The sequence below is a fragment of the Macaca nemestrina genome, chromosome 8 (assembly GCF_043159975.1).
Source record: "Macaca nemestrina isolate mMacNem1 chromosome 8, mMacNem.hap1, whole genome shotgun sequence".
NCBI lineage: Eukaryota > Metazoa > Chordata > Mammalia > Primates > Cercopithecidae > Macaca > Macaca nemestrina.
The window spans coordinates 25,722,875-25,744,763 of record NC_092132.1 but is presented as its reverse complement, the minus strand read 5'-3'; the positions used below and the strand labels follow the sequence as shown (position 1 = coordinate 25,744,763).

The following is a 21,889-nucleotide window of genomic DNA, read 5'->3' as shown; positions in this document are numbered from 1 at the left end:
CGTATGGTATACACGAGGGGAGAAGGTGGGTGTGCATTGCTCTTCCTCAAACATTCGAAGGTTAATGCAAAATGCACAGGTTTTATTATGCATCTCTCTATATATATTTTTATCTCTCTATAAAATATGTTATATAATAGAGTACATAGATTATATATCTATATAAAATATAATTATATATTATATATCTTTATATATTTTATAATATTTTATTATATGTTATATTATCTAGAGATATATAATATATTATATATTATGTATTATATATCTATAAATATATACAGAGATATATTATATATTATATAGAGAGACATATAATATAAATATCTATATATAATATTAGGTATTCTACATATATTACATTCATGATAACATAATATAGATATATAGAGATATCTTTTATATCTATACACAATAGTTATATATCTAGATTATATTATGTGTTATATTATAATACTATTATATTATATTATATATATTATAATATAATATTATATTATTATATTATAATACTAATATAGATGTATCTATATAAAATACTTAATATATAATTATATTATTTGAGATATATATCTCTATATAATATTTAATATATAATTATATAGAGAGATACATCTATATATTTAATATCTAGATATATAATATAAAATATTTATGGTATAAATTTATATTGTTATATTCATAAATTTAATAATATAAATCTATATTATTATATTATATATAATGTTATATATTTATTCTATATAATAAATATCAGAGAGAGAGAGAGAGAGAGAGAGGGTCTTGCTATGTTGTCCAGGCTGGTCTATACCTCCTGGCCTCAAGCAATGTTCCCACCTCAAGCAATGTTCCCACCTCAGCCACCATACCCAGGCTCCCATGCATGCTTTTTCTAGGCAAAACTAGAAGTTACAGAGAAGCGTACTTCGTCTCGTAAGAGAGATAATGAAACAGTTATAAAAAATGAACTAACACTCACTATTCAGCAAAGGCTAGGTGGTGGTAGTCAGGATTTCTTACAAAGTATCTAAATTCAGAAGCAGTTTGGCTATATAACATCTAAGCTTCTTTCCAACTCTAAACATCTACTATTTTTCTCTCTTCTTTAAACTGTCTCAGAGAGCTGAGTCCTCTACCTATAATAACTGAAAAAGAATTACTCAAATTAAATTAAATTAAATAATCAGAATTTCATTTTACTTTTTCCTGGATAAATCAAAAGGAAAGGTAAGGATCTTTATACATACCTCGTTCTTACTATTTCACCTCCTGAAGGAAACAGAGAGAGAAAGAAAATATTGGTATGCACAATTTAATGTATGCCAAATACAGAGAACACTTGTCAAGGGTAAGCTAAGAAAACAAAAAAGAAACACATTTCACAAAATCCTATGATGGACTTAAGCAAGAGATGAAGCAATGTTTTTTTGGATTGATCAAGAAGACAGACATACAATAAGCTGACCAAGTTGACCTTACATTGCCTCTCCGACACGTCTGTGTCTCTCATAATCCTTTGTAAACAGAGAGTCACTGCATATTTGAAATACAATCACCTCAGATTGCCACCAGAGTGTTATGCAAGAGAATGCCAGAAGTTCTGGACCTTATGTTGCCCTGCTAAGCTTCCATTGCTCTTATGAAAGATGCTGTACAACTTGTTAATTGCTGAAAATCTGGACTGTATGGTTTGATTAGAATCATGACTTGGATGCTCACTAGCTCTATGGACTCGACTGAGTTAGGAACCCTCTCTAGACCTTCATTTCTTCATATGTGAATGAGACTGAGTATAGTCCCTTCCTCATAGGGTTGCTGTGGGAATTAAATACAATAATCCATGTAACATTAATTGCTAATAACAGTAGCCACCATATATTGAAGAACTGAAATGTCACAGATGTTGTACAGAGATTATCTCACTGAATTTTCTCCGTGATCTTGCAAAATACATACTGGTTTCTCTTTTTTGCATAGGCTCACAGAAGTTTAAGTAACTGGCCCAAATTTACATACCCAGCAAGGGACAGATTCAGGTCATTCAAATTCAGGTCCGTCCAGCCAGAGCCCAGTTTCTAGGCATTTCTTGCAACAGCACACTATGCAATGGGACGTTTAGTTTTATTACTTTTAAAAGAAACTCCTCGGCCAGGCGCGGTGGCTCACGCCTGTAATCCCAGCACTTTGGGAGGCCGAGGCGGGCAGATCACGAGGTCAGGAGATGCAGACTATCCTGGCTAACACAGTGAAACCCCGTCTCTACTAAAAAATAAAAATAAAAATAAAGATTTAGCCGGGCGTGGTGGCGGGCGCCTGTAGTCCCAGCCACTCAGGAGGCTGAGGCAGGAGAAGGGCGTGAAGCCGGGAGGCGGAGTTTGCAGTGAGCCGAGATCGCGCCACTGCACTCCAGCGTGGGCGACACAGCGAGACTCCGTCCCTCAAAAAAAAAAAAAAAAAAGGAAAAAGAAAAAAAGAAAGAAACTCCTCCTATCTCTCACGTGAGGGGCAGCTGAGAAGTTTTTCCCTAGTCCCTTTAACAGTTCAGAAGCAGAACTGATTCTGTCATGGGCAGTTTCTCATTTTGCTCCCAGCTGCAGGTTGGAGCACTACACCAATACTCTCTTTGTGTCATCTGACTGATGCAGCTGGTTTTGCATGCCTTTTAAGTTTGGGGCTGGGTAAATGCTGATCACAGACTTGTAGCCTATGGTCTCATGTGATAAAATATTTTGCAAAAGGTGTTGTTTTTCTCCTTTTTTCAATCTTCCCTCCCTTTCTGCAGCTATTTCCCTTTCCTCCTAAGAATTGATAAAAATTCAGAAACCCTTATTTTCGCAATTCATCTCATGTGACCTTACTATTGACAATGGCCTGGTTGTTTCTCCCAACTACAACACAATTGATGACATGCCAGTGCTAAGAACAAGGATCGCCGACTGACAGAGCTGGGGGCGATCTCTCTGTATTGGTTCCTCTCACGGCACCCACCATATTCTAATCATAATAATGATACTAAACGCAGTAACAACTACCATGTACCAAGAGCCTACCATTTGCTGAAGTTTTCTTTTTTTCTTTTTTTTTTTTTTTTGAGACGGAGTCTCGCTCTGTCACCCAGGCTGGAGTGCAGTGGGGCGATCTCGGCTCACTACAAGCTCCGCCTCCCGGCTTCACGCCATTCTCCTGCCTCAGCCTCCCAAGTAGCTGGGACTACAGGCGCCCGCCACCTCGCCTGGCTAATTTTTTGTATTTTTAGTAGAGACGGGGTTTCACCGTGTTAGTCATGATGGTCTCAATCTCCTGACCTCGTGACCCACCCGCCTCGGCCTCCCGAAGTGCTGGGATTACAGGTGTGAGCCACCGCCCCCGGCCTTGCTGAACATTTAACGTAAGATCGACCATTCATTTATTTACTTGTTCACTTATTTGCACAGCAGCATATTTTATTGAGAATCTACTATGGTCTAGGCACTGATCTAGGCACAAAAGAGTCCAGCAACTAACACAAGAATCCAAGTCTCTGGTCACAAAGCTTACATTTTATTGGTTGGAATAAAACAGAAACTATATAAATATATTAATTGGTTATGACAGAATACAGTTACCGCCTGAATTACACAAATAAGGCAGTTAGAATTATCATATTTTATAGATGAAGAGTTTGAGTAATTTGTGCAGTCACCACATCAGTTATACAGCAGGAATTTGCTATATTCTGATAATAACAGTAGTCAATATCGCAGCAATGATTATAATAGTTGCTATCTATCAAGGTAGTTATAGAATCGCATGAAGTATTTATATAATACCATTATATTTTATTTTATTTTATTTATTTTTTGAGATGGAGTCTCATTCCATTGCCCAGGCTGGAGTACAATGGCACTATCTTAGCTCACTGAAACCTCTGCCTCCCGGTTTCAAGTGATTCTCCTGCTTCAGCTGCCCGAGTAGCTGGGATTACAGGCACCCACATGTCCAGCTAAATTTCTGCATTTTTAGTAGAGCCAGGGTTTCACCATGTTGGCCAGTCTGGTCTCGAACTCCTGACTGCAGGTGATCCACCCTCCTCGGCCTCCCAAAATGCTGGGATTACAGGCATGAGCCACCACTGCTAGACTATAATCTCATTTTATGAATGAAGAAACCAAGACTCAGAAAGATGAAATAATTTGGTCAAGGCCACATGGTTAGTCTGTGGTTGAGAAATGATTTAAACCCAGTCTGCATGGTTCAAAGTCCATGATTTTTACACCATACCATGCCTCCTCTATTGAGTTTGTTCTACTGGAAATTCTTGTTACTAAATTGAAAGTTTCTTAAGAACAGAGATTTCATCTCCATCATCTCCCAAAAGTTCTACAACATCTGGCTTAGAAAGTGTTGAACTTTGTAAGTCGAAGTCTGCCAATTCTAATTTCCAGATCTTCTCATCGTCCCTTAGCCGTGGGTTGCAGCACGTAATTAGCAGTGCAGTCAACGTGACTTTTGAACACCAGAGTGCTAAAGGACTTTTGAAGTTCAGGATGCAATGGCACCATGCTAGCATCAGCCTAACCTCTCCAAAATACCCGCATTCCCAACCAGGCTTGTGACCTGGACAGACATGTGTGCCTCTTTATTAGACTTGTGTTTGTCTAGGAATGAAAGGAATCAACAAGTGGGATGTACATGCCCTGCATTTCAATGAGAGCTGTCATCCTATGGCGTGAAGGGAGCATTGTGATGAATTGGAAGAGTGTGTGGACTCTTGCTGTCTTGCCCCAACCACAGGCTAACAATGCTTTTCTCAGCATTCCTCAGCATTGGTGCTCACAGCTGCACAATAGGATTTTGCCTTGTGCATTTACACACACAAAGCGGCTACGCCATAGTAAATGATTAGAATGGGTGAATGAATGATTTTTTGTCTTGTTGCTGTTCAAGTTCCTTCACGGCAACACAATACAGTTACATATAGATGCTTGGAGAGCAAGTTTAACGTTTTTGTTAAGATTTAGTGAAATGTAGACAGTTTTTAAAATAATAACATATAATATTGATTATGTGTTTACTATGTGCCAGGCATTGTTTTAAATACTTTACATTTCTTTTTTCAAAAATTGTATTTCAGATTCAGGGAGTCCATGTGCTTGTTTGTTATATGGATATTGCATGTATAATGGTAGGGACTGGGGCTTCTGTTTTTGTTGTTTTTTCAAACAGCTCTGTCACGCAAGCTGGAGTGCAGTGGTGCAATCATAGCTCACTTCAGCCTCAAACTTCTGGGCTCAAGGGATCCTCCTGCCTTAGCCTTCTGAGTAGCTAGGTCTACAGACATGTGCCACCATGGCAGCTAATTTTTAAATATTTTGTAGAGAAGAGGTTTCACTGTGTTGCCCGGGCTAAAAGCAGACAGTTCCTAGAGTCAGGCACATCTAGGTTCAAACTTCAGCACTGCCACTTTACTAGCTGGTTAAGTTTGGAAAATGTAACTCCTCCTATTTCTCCACCCCTGTTTTCACTGGATCCTTTGTTCTCAGCTCAGACAGAGACCTTCCCTGACCACCTTGTCCCCTCCCATTCATCCTTCTCTCCCCTATGCTTATGCCTTGAGCACTTACCCAACTCCTGAATTGTCCACCCCCGACCATAGGACTATGAGTTCCACCAGTGTAGATGCCAAGTCTATGTCCCTCCCGTTAAGTCCCCAGATCCCAGCACTGTCCCTGGCACATAGGGATGTTCAACTAACATTGGTTGAATGATTTGACAAAGGAAGAGAATGCTGAAGAAAGGGGAAGGAAAATATAACTGGAGTTTGGAGGTTTGAGGCAGAGGAGAAGAGGGATCAGGCAACTGTCCTGCAGCTTTGTCCTCTGTCAATGGCAGCAGGGTTGCTGGGCCCTTCTACCTCCATCCCTCCCCAACCTGGGCACCCAAGACCAGACTTCTTGACTGGGCACAGTGGCTCACACCTGTAGTCCCAGCACTTCGGTAAGCCAAGGCAGGCAGATTGCTTGAGGCCAGGAGTTCAAGACCAGCCTGGGCAACATGGAAAAACCCCATCTCTACAAAAAAATACAAAAATTAGCCAGACGTGGTAGTGTGCACCTGTAATCCCAGCTACTCAGGAGGCTGAGACATGAGAATTGCTTGAACCTAGGAAAGGGAGATTGCAGAGAGCTGAGATGCTGCCACTGCACCCCAGCCTGGGCTACAGGGCAAGACTCTGTCTCAATTAAAAAAAAAAACAAAAACAAAAACAGAGTTCTCAAGAATTTTCTCACTTCCTAGTGCGGTACTAATCCCCAACCCTAGAATAAATAACACCATTTTCTTACCCCCTTTCCAAGGCACCCAAAACGTGCTGGAAAAATTGCAAACCCCTGCTGATGTTATCCACACACATTCATGACGCTTCACTTCAGCAAAGCCTCCAGGCTTCCCTGCCAGGACATTGACTACATCATATCATCTATCCATTGACTAGTTCATGGACAATGTCTCAAGCCTTCCATTCCCATCCCTTTCAGGGAACGACTTTATCTCCTAATCTCGTCAGACGATCAAGTCCATTCTAATATGCTTAACAAACCACACACAGATTTTATTCCTAGTGATTCCATAAGAAAATATGCTTCAAAGGATGAAGGATATCGGTGAAAAAACTGATAGATTTTCTTTCTTTTGCCTAAGGATCAAATTGAGGTGTTTCTGAGGAAAATTGCTTGTCTTGTATTATTTAAGAAGGCCATTCTCTGGCAGCTCTGACTACATTTTTAATCAATCTGGAGCCACCAGGAATAGATATTGGAACTATAAATATCAGGGGTAACAATAATAAGAGGTTCAGCGTCCAGGAATCACTGGATAAACATCTTATCTCACCACAGGCCTTTTCAAGGCAACCCTGACTGGCCAAGGGACTAAGAAATGTGGTCAGGCCAAAGTATTAAGTATAAACATAAATATTGAGAAACTGAAAAAGTATCTCTCCTACCTATCTTCTGAAAAGGAGGGGCCACCGTGCTCTAGAAACTTCCTGATGGAAATGTTCTAACAACCAGCCACAGGAGATGCTTTGGTTGACAACCTTTCCACGCTCTTTGTTTTCATTTCCATAGGCTCCCTACTTTGAAAAAATAGTTATTTGAAATTAAAATAACAAATGTCTTGTGGACCACATGTCAAGTGCTTTTATAATTTCTTTTCAGACGTGATCTCATTTAAACCTGGCAACAATCATGCAAATAGGTACTATCATTATCTGTAATTTATAGGGTTAGAAGCTGAAATACAGAGGAATGAATTGGGGGAGCTGGGATGTAAACAGTGTGGCCCCAGAGCCTGAGAACTTCACCACTACACTATACCATCTGTCTTGTCTTTGAAAAGGACAGTATTTAACAAGAAGTCACAAATCAGTTTCCCCTTTGTTTATCAATTTAGGACAAAGGTAACAAACAACCAGCCCCTCTTGGGTTAGCTTCTGAGCAGAAGCTTTGGAATTCAAACAGATCTTGGTTTGAATTCTAAGAACTGTGAGACCTTTCTCAAGTTTCAGCTTTCCATTTGTTTCATTCTAGAAATAAGAATAACAGTACTGTTTCAAAGAGAGTTTTGAGCAGTTGTAGGCAAAGTTTCTGTAAAGGGCCAGAAAAACATTTTAGGTCTTGTGTGCCATACAGCAATCTCTGTCACAACGACTCAACTTGCTGTTGTAGCGTGAAAGTGGTCACGAACTGTATGGAAACAAATGGGGTAGCTACGTTCCATTAAAAATTTATTTACACAAACAGAAGGCAGCTGCACAACAAAGGAAACCGTGAACAGAGTGAGGAGACAACCTACGGAAATATTCACAGAAAATATTTATAAGCCATCCATCTGATAAGGGGCTAAGATCCAAAATATACAATAGCAAGAAAACAACCTGATATAAAGATGAAGCTGGAAACCATCATCCTTAGCAAACTACCACAGGAACAGAAAACCAAACACCGCATGTTCTCACTCATAAGTGGGAGTTGAACAATGAGAACACATGGACACAGGGAGGGGAACATCACACACCAGGGATCGTGGGGGGCTGAGGGGCAAGGGGAGGGAGAGCATTAGGACATATACCTAATGCTTGTGGGGCTTAAAACCTAGATGACGGGTTGACAGGTGCAGCAAACCACCATGACACATGTATACCTATGTAACAAACCTGCACATTCAGCACATGTATCCCAGAACTTAAAGTAAAATAAAAAATAATGAATGAAGAACCTGAACAGACATTTCTCAAAAGAAGATACACAAAAGGCCAACAGGTACAGGAAAGGTGCTCAACATCACTAATCATCAGGGAAATGCAAAGCAAAACCACAATGAAATATCATCTCGGACCTGTTAGAATAGCTACGATCAAAAACATGAAAGACAGTAAGTGTTGGCTAGGGTGTGGAGAAAAGGAAACCCTTATGCGCTGTTCGTGGAATTGTAAATCAGTGCAATCATTAAGTAAAACAGTGTAGGGACTTCTCAAACCATTAAAAATAGAACTGCCATATGATCTAGCAATCCCACTACCAGGTGTACGTCCAAAGGAAATGAAATCAGCACGTTGAAGAGATATCTGCTCTCCTATGTTTATTGCAGCATTATTCACGATAGCCAAAATATGGAATCAACTTAAGTGTCCATCAGCAGATGAATTGATAAAGAAAATGTGGTATATATACACAATAGAATACGATGCAGCCCTAAACAAGAATGAGAGCGTGTCATTTGCAACAATCTGGATGAACCTGGAGGACATTATGCTTAATGAAATAAGCCAGGCACAGAAAGACAAATACCACGTGATTGCATTTATATGTGGAATCTAAAAAAATCAAACTTATACAAGCAGAGAATAGGACAGTGGTTACAGAGGCTAGGGGTGGGAGAAATGGGAAGGTGGTGGTCAAAGGGTATAAAGTTTTAGTTAGAAAAGATATCTTATTCCTCCAGGAGGAATAGGTTCTGGAGATCTATTATACAGCATGGTGACTAAGGCATAATAATGTTTTATATACTTGAAAATTGCTAAGGGAACAGATTTTAAACATTCTCATCACCAATGATAAGGATGTGAGGTGATAAACCAATGTTAATTAGTTTTAAATGTATACATTCACCAGTGTATACGTGTATCAAAACATCACATTGTATCTCATGCATACGATTTGTCAATTAAATAAACAATAAAGCAAATTGCATAGATATATAAACAAATAATTTTATTTAGAATCTAGACCAATGGGTTTCAAAGTGTGATCCCAAACCAGTCAAAATAGCATTACCTGGGAACTAGTTAGAAATGTAAATCCTCTGGCCACACCAGACCTACTGGATCAGAAACTTTAGGGGTGGGGCTCAGCAGCAGGTGTTCAAACAAGCCCTCCAGGTGACTCTGATGCAGCTGAAATTTGAGATTGATCTACATATTTCTATTTCTAATAGCGCCCTTTCCTAAGACTGTTTTTGTGAACCAGCTTTTTCTTTTCACTCTCTTTTGCTTTGCAAGTGTGAAATAAAACTTTGACATGTGCTGGAGAAAACAACAAAAACAGGCAGGACAATATCTGGCCTGCAGGCCATAGTTAACCAACCCCTGATTTTGAGCATTGCAAGAGATAACATATGGGCTTTGCATGATCCCTAGAATACAAGTCACTGAAAATGGGTAGTATAGGCCAGGCATGGTGCCTCACACCTGTAACCCCAGGACTTTGAGAGGCCAAGGCGGGAGGATCACTTGAGGTCAGGAATTCGAAATCAGCCTGGCCAACATCGTGAAACCTTGTCTCTACCAAACATATTTTTTTAAAAAATTGGCGAGGTGTGGTGGCACACACCTGTAATCCCAGCTGCTCAGGGGGCTGAGGCAGGAGAATCAGTTGAATCTGGGAGTTAGAGGTTCCAGCGAGCTGAGATTGTGCCGCTGTACTCCAGCCTATGCAACAGAGTGAGAGACTCTGTCAAAAAAAAAAAAAAAATGAAAGAAAGAAAAGAGAAAGAAAGAAAGAAAGGGCGGTGGAAGGGAAGGGAAGGGAGGGGAGGGGAGGGGAGGGGAGGGGAGGGGAGGGGAGGGGAGGGGAGGGGAGGGGAGGGGAGGGGAGGGGAGGGGAGGGGAGGGAAGGGAAGGGAAGGGAAGGGAAGGGAAGGGAAGGGAAGGGAAGGGAAGGGAAGGGAAGGGAAGGGAAGGGAAGGGAAGGGAAGGGAAGGAAGGGGAGGGGAAAAAGGAAAAGAAAAAAAGAAAAAGAAAAAGAAAAGAAAAAAGAAAAGAAAACGGGTAGTATAATTGTTGTGGTTCCCACATGAGATGAGCAGTGCTTTTTCAAGTTAGGTCAAAAAAAAAAAAAAAAAAAAATTCCCAACCAAACTCAAGGAAATTTAACACATTGTCAATAACCTCTGGAGTCTTCCTTGGGTACATGCATAATTTTCATAGACTTTTAAAATATTGAAGAATTATTAACACTCCACCCACAAAATTGTCTTACAGATAGAGTTGCCAGATACAATACTTTTTTAGTATTTTCAATATTGGGGATGTATTTATCCTAAAACAGTATACATTGTTTATCTGAAATTGAAATTTAACTGGGGCATCCTGGGATTTTGTTGTTTTTGTCTTTTTTGAGTTTTGCTAAATCTAACAACCCCTACCTATAGATCTCTTAGATAAGTTTCACCATCTGGGAACCACTGGTTTTATTGCATAACAGGGATAACCTAAGATAAGCAGTATTTTGTTCTTTCAGGGAGGAAAAGAATTGCATTCTTATGGAATTATCCCCAAGGTTAAAAACTAATAACTCCCCTGTGTAGAAGCCACTGAAACACTCTGAGACATCCCCGCGCTCTACACTCACGGATGCCAAGAACAAGCTTAGGTCACCCAAGGAAAAAGTACGATAATCTTGCATTTGTTCCTACTGATTAAAGTCGAGCAGCTTCCAGGAAAATGTAGGCGTCCCTCGCACCACTATGTTGAATTAATATCTGAACAGTATTAATGATGGAAAAACTCAAATATATCCAACATATCCAAAGTTTTGCAGTTGGATTTGTGGGTAATCAAACTGTGTACTGAGAAAGCCTATTTTGTCAGTAAACAAAGCTCCAAAGTGGAGACGAAATATTCTTTGCAAGTAAACACAGGGGCCTAAATCAAGGATTCCTGGTAAATATTTGATAATAATGACGCAGGCACACTAGGTGCCTTCAGGCTTCAGATATATTCCAACAAGAAGGCTTATAAAATCATTCTCACGAAAGTTATAAAAATGGGGAAATGTGGCTCAGCATGCTACAATCTATGTCTTTTCAAACTTCAGAGAAGGAAGATGATATTTGACATGTCCATGAAGATGAATGCATTGAGTTTTACTTAAAAGAGCACAGTATTTACCATCAGAAGACCCATGTTTGAGTTTCCGCACTACCACTTCCAAGCTGTGCAGCCTTGAAAAATTCACTTAGTCTCTCTGAACTTCTGTTTTCTCTCTCTAAAACAGAGAGGAAGAGAATTCCCATCTCACACGCTTTGGTCAGGGTCAAGGAGATAATAGAAATGAAAATCCTTTGCAAGCTGTGAAACTGCAAAGCACTGTCCCGATCATTTCTATGAAGAAAGGCAAACTCTCTGGTGACTGGAAAGTGAAATAATGTTGTACTGAGTGTTACCAGCTAAAACCATGCTAAGGACATTATGCTTTCAAGAAATGTGTGTTAGTTAGCTCAGGCTGCCATATTAGAAAGTAGCGGGTGGCTTAAACAATGAAATGTATCAGCCGGGCTCAGTAGCTCACACCTGTTATCCCAGCACTGTGGGAGAAAGAGGTAGGTGGATCACGTGAGGTCAGAGTTCGAGACAAACATGGCCAACATGGTAAAACTCCATCTCTACTAAAAATACAAAAATTAGCCGGGTGTGGTGGAACATGCCTGTAGTCTCAGCTACTTGGGAGGCTGAGGCAGGAGAATCACTTAAGTCTGGAAGTGGAGGTTGCAGTGAGTCAAAACAAAAACAAAACAACAACAACAACAAAAGGCAATGAAACACATCATCTCACATTCTGGAGATGAGAAGTCTGAGATCAAGGTGTCGGTCGGCAGGGTTGGCTTCTTCCGAGGCTTCACTCCATGGCTTGTAGATGACCATCTATTCCCTGTGTCTGCTCCTGTGTCTAAATCTCTCCTTTGTATACAGACATCAGTCATATTGGGTTAGGACCCATCCTCATGACCTCCTTTAATCTGAATACCGTTCTGAAGACTCTGTCTCTAAATAAGGTCACCTTCTAAGGAACTGGGGATTATGACTTCAACATTTGCATTGCGAGAGGATACAATTCGACCCATAACAACATCTTTCATCTATTCTATTAAAAAGCTCAAGCCTGTAATCCCAGCACTTTGGGAGGCCGAGACGGGCGGATCACGAGGTCAGGAGATCGAGACCATCCTGGCTAACACAATGAAACCCCGTCTCTACTAAAAATACAAAAAAAATTAGCCGGGCGAGGTGGCGGGCGCCTGTAGTCCCAGCTACTCGGAGAGGCTGAGGCAGGAGAATGGCGTAAACCCGGGAGGCGGAGCTTGCAGTGAGCCGAGATAGCGCCACTGCACTCCAGCCTGGGCGACAGAGCAAGACTCCGTCTCAAAAAAAAAAAAAAAAAAAAAAAAAAAAAAGCGGTCAAATGGGTTCAGAGTGTGTCCCAAAGCCTGCTTCTCCTCAGATAAAAACATTCCACTCTACAATGGACACCTTCTGCTTTAAGATGATAAATTATTTACTTTGGAATAAGGATTCAAGTCTGTAATACCTTCTCCAAACACCAAAACACTAGACAGTGCCCCTCTTTTCACGAAAATATCTTTATTCTGTAGCAAACATGTCACTTTCCCTTATATTTAGCTTATGAACAAAATTATGTCTCACACTGATACAAAAACACTGAAGTTTTTAGATTTCAGACTCAATTTTCTGTTCAAGACATTTACTTATCAGTTTTCAATCCCTCCTGTACTAAGCCTACGGATTGTTGACACATTTCCAAATCAGACAAAGTACCTTCATTAACTTATAGGACTAATAAGTATATATACACACATATAAAAATCTCATATATAATCGATATATGTAACATAAAATAAAAATGATGTTTTTAAATCATCATTTAAAATCATAAGGCAAAGTTAGCCCTTTTTGTTTTTAACTCATGCTTTCTTAGCGACTCAATATTCTTCTTTCCATCAATAATTGTCTTGCCATCTTAGAAAAATATAAATGTCCCAGACTAAATGGATGCATGAATATTTCTCTTGGGCGTTGGTCATTATAGTTCTTTTCGCAACATCAAAAATGTGGAAATAGCCTGATATCGAGCAGGAGTTTGCCAGACAAATCATGAGGCAGCTACATCTAGAATACAAGGCACCCATTGAAGATTATGTTTTTGAAAAATATATAATGAAATGGGGCGATATTCATGGTATGCTGTTAAAGACAAGCAGGTTACAGAAGGCTATGGACAATTCCAATTTTAAGGCTACATACACATAAAAGAATATAGAAGGGATATTCATTAATGTGCTAATATGCTTATCTCTAAATAGTGAGATTGTAGATAATTTTTGTTTCTTTTTTGTACTTTCCCTTTTTGATTTTTTTCCCACAAAATGCATGCATCACTCATATAATGAAAATATGACCTTTTTTAATAAATGAAAATTTCCCTCTGAAAGTTTATTGCTTCAAACAAAGCACCATTCATTCCAATGGGTTACTGTATTTTTGAAAGATCTTAGTACCTTACTTCTAGGAGATGATAACTTAGGGAAAGGGCTCAAAAAAGTATAAAAATAATTATATATTCAGCAATATAATGCAACCTATCACATTATAAAAAGACAATTTAAAAAGAAAAAAGACTGGGTATGGTGGCTCACACCTGTCATCCTAGCACTTTGGGAGGCCGAGGTGGGCGGATCACCTGAGGTCAGGAGTTCAAGACCAGCCTGACCAAGATGGAGAAACCCCATCTCTACTAAAAATACAAAATTAGCCAGGCATGGTGGCACATGCCTGTAATCCCAGCTACTTGGGAGGCTGAGGCAGGAGAATTGCTTGAACCCAGGAGGCGGAGGTTGTGATGAGCCGAGATCAGGCCATTGCAATTGCATTCCAGCCTGGACAACAAGAGCAAAACTGTCTTACAAAAAAAAAAAGCGCTTAATGAAGGACTTACCTTTTGATTTAGATTAGGACTTAATGAAAATGTATATTTTCCAGGAGGTACACAGACAATGGAGAGGAAGGGTATTCCTGACACAGGAAATGGCATAAGTAAACCGACTTGTAGTAAAATGCCTGGTCTACTCTGAGAGTAACAAATAGTTTAGTATGAGTAGTTCATGGGAGTTCTAAAAGAATGTCAGTGGTCGAGGGAGGAAAATCAAGTCATAGAGCTGGATGGTCATAAAATTCATTGTTCAAACTAAGATCTCTTCAAGCAGGAAAAAAGTTGCTGTTAATAGCTGCAGGAAACAAAAGCATACACTAGGACCGTGCCAGGAAACCAGGACATATGGCCACCTAACAAAGGACTGGATCCCAGGACACCTTAAATGCCAAGCTCAGATATGTGAACTTTATACACAGAATCTTGAAATCCTCGGGTTGAAAAGAAATGTCAATGCCCTCCAGCCTGGCTAACCATATTCCTGCCTCTCCAACTTTTCCAAGAATTGCTATCAAGCCTCTGTTTAAATTTCTCTGTGACAAAGAACTCGTTGCCTTGGGATGCCTGTTAGAAAATTCTTTATTGTATTGAGCTGAAATGTATCTCCTTGTGTCTCTTATTCATTTGGCTCGTTTATTCATTCATCCTGCCCTCTCAAAGACAAACACAATGATTATCTCCCTTCCACATTAGAGGGAAAGACAGACATTGTGACCCTCTAAATCTTCTCTTCTCTTCTCCTACACCCACCCTTCCTACAGCATTCCTGCAGTCTGTCACCATACTCTTATAACGCCTAATTAGCTTTTGAATTCATCCACTCTTGTCACCTTCCCTGCTGCCCTTTTGTTTAGGGCCACCGTCTTTTCTTGCTTATATGACACAGCGCCTCCTAGGTGGTCTCTCTCTTACCAGCCATCCTTCCAACTCATTGTGCACATTGCAGCAAGATTGATCTTTCCAAGGCCCCAAACCGATTGTGACACTGCCCTGCTTACAAACTCCATGGGCTCCCCATTTTCGTAAAGATCAACTACAGCTTCAAGAAGGACAGTGTCATGTCATTCTGGCCTCAGCCACCATTCCAGTCTCATTTCTCTCATCCCCTCCCCTCTCTTGCATTCCTTCTTTAGTCCCTTGCACAGCCCACTGAAGGTACTGACACCTCTGCTTGCAGCCCTCTTCCCTCCATCACCTTCACCCTCATCTGTACTCAGCCTTTGGGTCTCAATGTAGACATCACTTCCTATAGAATGTTTACCCTGGTCCCATTAAGTCTAGATTAAATATCCCTTCTCAGGTGGTCTCATGGGGACCTAAGCTTCCCCTATCAAAGCAAGTAGAATATTGAATTAAAGTCACCTGGTTCCTCATCGAACACCTCTGCTCCGTTGTAAATACCATGAGAGCAGGTCTTCTTCAGCACTGTTGTCTTCAACATCTAGCAGAGTGGTTGACACATAGTAGGTGCTCAGATAATAATAGACAATACAGTTGCTAATAAATTTATGTTTGGCACCCAGAACTAGATACGATTGTTCTGAATATGTTCTGAACAATACAGAGTACAATGACTATCATGTCTCATGTTCTATACTCTAGACCTCTTTTTCTTTCTTTCTTTTTTTTTTTTTTTTTTTTTTGAGACAGAGTCTCACTCTGTCACCCAAGCTAGAGTGCAGTGATGCAACCTCAGTTCACTGCACCCTCCACCTCTCCTGCCTCAGCCTCCCGAGTACCTGGGACTACAGGCACCTGCCACCACGCCCAGCTAATTTTTGTATTTTTAGCAGAGACAGGGTTTCACCATGTTGGCCAGGATGGTCTCCATCTCTTGCCCTCGTGATCCACCCGCCTCCGCCTCCCAAAGTGCTGGGATTACACGTGTGAGCCACCGCACCTGGCCTCTAGACCTCTTTTAATACGACAAAACTCTGTTTTAAAAGAAACATATCACTACTGATTTTATTATCAGTTTAAATCTCTAAACCTTAACTATATGAAACTGCCACTTCTCTCTAACTTTCTGTCTCTTCCTCTCTCTGTCTCTTCCTTTCTCAATCTCCCTTTCCCTCCCCCTCTCCTTCCTATCCCCTCTGTCATACACATACACACATACCTAATAATTTGCAATTGACTTTTGGGATCCATGCACAAGACTTTTTATATCCCTCTCTGCACACATACCCCAAAAGTTAAAAGTCAAAACAGATTATAACTTATTGATAACTTTTGGACTCCTAATCCTTATGCCTTTTCTCTTAGCAAATGGGAGCCTTATATTATGCCTTTATAGATATCAGTGATGCTGAATAAACACGAATGAAGACAGAGCCCAGTAGCATGCCACTAAAGACATTCACATGTCAATCCATAGTTTAATCAGCTCTCCTTTAACAAATGCATTCAACCAGTCATTAATCCAATCCATATGCACTTTTCTTTTTATTATTATTATTATTATACTTTAAGTTCTAGGGCACATGTGCACAACGTGCAGGTTTGTTACTTATGTATACATGTGCCATGCTGGTGTGCTGCACCCATTAACTTGTCATTCACATTAGGTATATCTCATAATGTTGTCCCTCCCCACTCCCCCCACTCCACGACAGGCCCTGGTGTGTGATATTCCCTGCCCTGTGTCCAAGTGATCTCATTCTTCAATTCCCACCTATGAGTGAGAACACGCGGTGTTAGGTTTTTTGTCCTTGCGATAGTTTGCTGAGAATGATGGTTTCCAGCTTCATCCATGTCCCTGCAAAGGACATGAATTTATCCTTTTTATGGCTGCATAGTATTCCATGGTGTATATGTGTCACATTTTCTTAATCCAGTCTATCATTGATAGACTGATAACATTTGGGTTGGTTCCAAGTCTTTGCTATTGTGACATATGCACTTTTCTAATCCAGAAGAAGATGACAGAATCTGTGCCTTCCTGAAATCAATGTTGTCAACTGATTACAGTTTATTGAGTATAACCATGTTCCAGGTGCATTCACATACTTTATTTTAGTTAAATCTTCCAGTACCTATTATTCTTTTTTAATAGATAATAAAACCATCTCTCAGAAAATTACACAAGTAGCAAGTGCCAGAACAGGGATGTGGGCCCAGGTCCTGTGACTCCAAGTTCATGGTCATTAGCACACATGATATTGGGATTATCTCAAAAAAGAAAACATGCATAATTTGATTTATGCTGGCTCCACTATTCGCCACCTACTTCACTCTCCCAAATATCTGTGGAATTAATTAATTCCTTTGATTAGAGATTCCTAACCGGAGGTTCATTACAACTCAAAGGAGTCTCAGAGTTGACTTGTAATGAACCCACTGAAAGTTCATACAAAGTGCAATATGTGGTGTATCCTGCATTTTTTTCTACTTAGTGTATGGATACACTAAGTAGTGTGTATCTATATCTGAAAAGGACCTTCTCAAACAGTTTGAGAACAACTTCAAGTTTAAATAACTCCCTATCAAAGTTAATCACCATTCACCTTTCTGTCTGAAGGTTTAGATTGCACGCATCTCTTTCTTTAGGAAATCAAAGCTGCATTTACTTATCTCTAGCATCCCAAATTCTCCATCACTTTCTAAAGAGTTTTTAGAGGGCTTGCCCACGGGCCCATTCTGAGGTCCTGGATACCTTCTCTGGATCAAGCTTATCAAAGGACTCTTAGAAGCCCACCTATCTAGGCCTTTAGTGTCCTTGTCCCAAGCCAGGTTCCAGCCTAAAGAAGACTCCTTTGCCTTCACAAAGTCAACAGAGCCAAAACTGCAAGAGGCCTTTCTTGCAGCTCTTCCTTGGGGAAGGTTAGGATAGGTGCAATAGCAATAGGAGAAGCCCACCCGTTGAGATGTGAATTAGAAAGGGAACTGATAGACCCAGAGACTCGAGACATTATTCTCAAATATCCAGAAAGTCTAAACCCTTCCATTGCTAAATAAGTAGAAAACTATGTTTTCCCTGATAATCATACTTAATCTTTATTCCTTAGCATATTATAGATGATAATTTCCTGAAAGCTTCTGTATCTCTGTCATCTAATTCAATGCTTAAACATAAATAGTCATTCACAAAAATTGCACAGAAATTCATTGAGCATCCGAGCTAGGTCTAAGCACTAACTGTAATGATACTAAGACAAAAAGAGTTGATCCTTAAGGACTGGTGTGGGATGGACAAGTAAATAGATAGTTATAATAAAGAATGGTAAGTGCTCTGATCCACAGGAACAAAGGAAGCTCTGGGAGAACAAGTGGGGGCCACGTAACCCATTGGGAAGGATGATCTGCATAGTTTCCAAGAGAAAGGGGCTTTCAGCTGGGTCTAAATAAAAATAGAGGTTAGACACAGACCTCATAGATGTACAGAAAGAAAGTCTTATTTAATAAATAGTTTAACATCCCTAAATTCATATATGATATGGACAAAATGTATATAAAATGTACAAAAATGGTGCATAAAATCTGGAGGAGTGAGTAGTAAGATATAAAAATGAAGAGGAAGGTAAAAGGCAAGTTGTGGAGAACATGTATCCACCAAAATTATTCTTGAAAGAAAATAAAAATGGAATCTGCTGAAGACTTTTCGAAAAAGAACTGCATGATCCTATTACATTTTAGAAAGATCATTTGACACAGTCTGGGCACGGTGGCTCACGCCTGTAATCCTAGCACTTTGGGAGGCCGAGGTGGGTGAATCACTTGAGGTCAAGAGTTCGAAACCAGCCTGGCCAACATGGTGAAACCCCGTCTCTACTAAAAATGCAAAAAAAAAAAAAAAAAAAGAAAAAGAAAAAGAAAAAAAAATTTACCTGGGCATGGTGGCAGGCACCTGTAATCCCAGCTACTTGGGAGGCTGAGGCAGGAGAATTGCTTGAATCTGGGAAGTGGAGGTTGTAGTGAGCTGAGGTGGCACCACTGTGCTCCAGTCTGGGCAACAGAGCAAGACTCTATCTCAAAATATAAGAAAGAAAGATCATTTGACACAGTGTGGAGACAAAATGTAGGTATGCGCTGGGCAAGACTGACCCCAAATAAGACTAATGGGAAGTTGTGGCCAGAATGGAATTTGAGGGAATACTCGCCATAACTATAACAGTGGTGGGGAGGTGGAGACACGAGTATGTGTATGAATTATACTCAGCAATGAGAGTAGACAGGGCTTGGTGATGATTGTCATGAATGAAAGGTAAGAAGTCACCTAGGGTGATTCCGGTGTGTCTGACTTGGACAACTTGAGGAATGCCATTTAAGCAGTGGCAAAGAGAAGAGGAAGAGCAGGCCTGGGAGAAGAAGGGAGAAGACAGATCCAGGTCCTAACTCGCTGATTTTAAGGTGCTCTATGGGACATCAAAGTAGAGACTGGAATTTTAGGGGAAAGATTAGGCTAGGTTTGGGAGACATCATGTATGTGTAGTGGTTGAAGCCATTGGAGTGAATGAGATTATCCAGAGAGACTGCAGGATGAGAAGCGAAGAGAGTTAAGAAGAAAGAGCAGTGCACACGAACATTTATGAAGTGAAGCCCTTTAAGTATTAAATTGTAACTCAAAAGGTCAGAAGGGAGCCAGGGAAGCACGAGATTGCAGCATCCAGGACACAGTCAAAAACAGAGAGAGGAAAGGACCAATAGTTCAAAATGACACAGAGGCTGTGTGTGTACGTGGGGGTGCGGGGGAGTTGAAAATGCTCTATGGTTTTGCTACAAGGAGGTCTTCGGCGGCCTTGCCAAAGGTTGGCCCTCAGAGGTGAGGGTGGACGCCAGGTGACTGGGTGTGAAGGAGCAAAAGGGTAGTGAGGACAAGGAGACAGCAAATGCCACCCACTCTTTCAAGGAGTTTAGTGGGAAGAGGAGCAGAAAACTGAGGTGACAGCCAGAGGTGACCACTGCAGGGGAAACCAGAAGTTCCATTAAATACCTGATGAGCAGAAGTGCAGAAAAGCTCCTGCGCCCCGTGGAACTGGGTGTGTGATAAATACATAAGCAATACCATCATTGGCTTCCCTCTCCATCCTGCTGGGCACTAGAGCGGCTTTTGTTTCCATTCCCCCTATCAGTGAGAAGTGGCTCGTGCTTCACTTGTTAAAACGAAACAAGAGTGTGGAAGCTCAGCAATCATCGCTGGAACCCTTTGACCCCCGCTCCGCACCTGAAGACCGGCTGTGCCCGCTGCCCCTGCGGACGCTCCCCAGTGTTCGCCCTTGGAGATTTCCAAGTCCAGATCAAAAGCACCCATAATCAGTTGAAACCCAGGGCTCCCTCTAGTCTTATCCAAAATTAGCCAGATCCTTTTGAAAGGCTTGTTCAAAAAGAAGAGGACAAAGAGCCAAGAGACTGGCTGTGCCGAATTGTGCACGTCAATCAACATCTTTGTGGAGCCTGCGAGGGGCGCGTTGTGGGGAAGGGGCTCCCTCCTTCAGGGAGATGATTCTGTTTCCTGGAGGCAAGTGTGGGAGTCCAGAGGACCTTACTAAACATATTGTTTTAAAAATCCCCGTCCTTCTTGCCAAGCCACTGTCCCACAGGTAATAAACAAGAAGCCCGGCCGTCTCGCCGCCCAGGACAGAACTCGCTGTGCCCTGCAGCTGGTAAGGCTGAGGGTCGCCCGCTTGCACAGTGTGGAGCCGTGGTGAACCGAGAGTCCTCCACAGTCCCCCTCTGCAAGTCGGACCGGCTCGCCTTCCAGAAACCAGAGACAAACTCGATATTTACAAACTCATTCTCTGGCAACGAAAACTCGAAATGAGTTGAGCTCCGCATTTGCGCGCCTGCAAATTGCTCCAGCTGAGTGCACGGGAACGCAGCCCAACAGGGACCGTTTTCCGGCAAACCTGGAGGCCCTTTGCAAGGTTTCTCTGCTTGACAGAATGGCAGCTGTGACCCGGGAGCCCAAGCAATGGAGGACGGGTAGAGAGAGGCGCATACCGTACCCGATCGGCGTGGCGGGTCATGCTGCGGGAGTCTCGGCGCCTGTTCCTGCCCGGGCGCTGCGGACGCGGCCTGGGTTGCAGCCCCGCGACCTGGGAGCTGTGCTCTGGACGGCTGCTGCGGACTGCTCTTGTTTGCACTGGGCCGTTTGCTTTTGGGATTTCTCCAATGCAGATGTAGTCAGGGGGCCGCTGTCCCGAGGGACAATGATTCCATTGGAAGCTGGCCTTTGACAAGACACACACATGACCTTTGACTAAAATGGCTTTGGGGAAGGAAAGTGTCGGGAGGCTGAAGACGGGGGCCGTCGTGCACATTCTCACCCCCGACAGTGCCTAAGTTAATTTTTCACCTTTCAAGGAGAACCTCTGTGAGGTTTGGGTTGCCATTTCTCTTTCATTCTGTAGGATTCAGTCTCTTGTTTCCAGAAGGATTTCGCTGCAGAAGTTTCCTGCTGTGTTGTTAATGCATTCCCTGAACTAGCATTTCCAGGTCAAACAGGGGCAGGCCTGTGTTGTATACGTTCCTCTGACACTCTGGAAAATATCACCACCATTTTTTTTTTTTTTTTCTAAAACACGCTACAGTTTACAAAGGGCTTTTCACAATCATGCTGTCATTTGGCCTCCCAAACAATGCGGGGGAGGCTCTCCTACTACTGCCATTTCACACATAAGGAATTA

The 21,889-nt window shown here is 41.4% G+C and overlaps 1 protein-coding gene across 6 annotated transcripts in view; it reads right to left on the bottom strand.

Moving 5' to 3' along the window:
* Nucleotides 1-21,365, bottom strand: part of LOC105468526 (ectonucleotide pyrophosphatase/phosphodiesterase 2) — a 118,439-nt gene extending 97,074 nt beyond the window's left edge. For all 6 annotated transcript variants that reach the window (XM_011718744.3, XM_011718746.3, XM_011718745.3 and 3 more), the window contains exon 1: nt 21,209-21,365. In XM_011718744.3, coding sequence (XP_011717046.3) covers nt 21,209-21,229 — 21 coding nt within the window. In that variant the 5' untranslated portion in view covers nt 21,230-21,365. The remainder of the gene's footprint in view (nt 1-21,208) is intronic.
* Between the last annotated feature and the right edge of the window lie 524 nt (nt 21,366-21,889).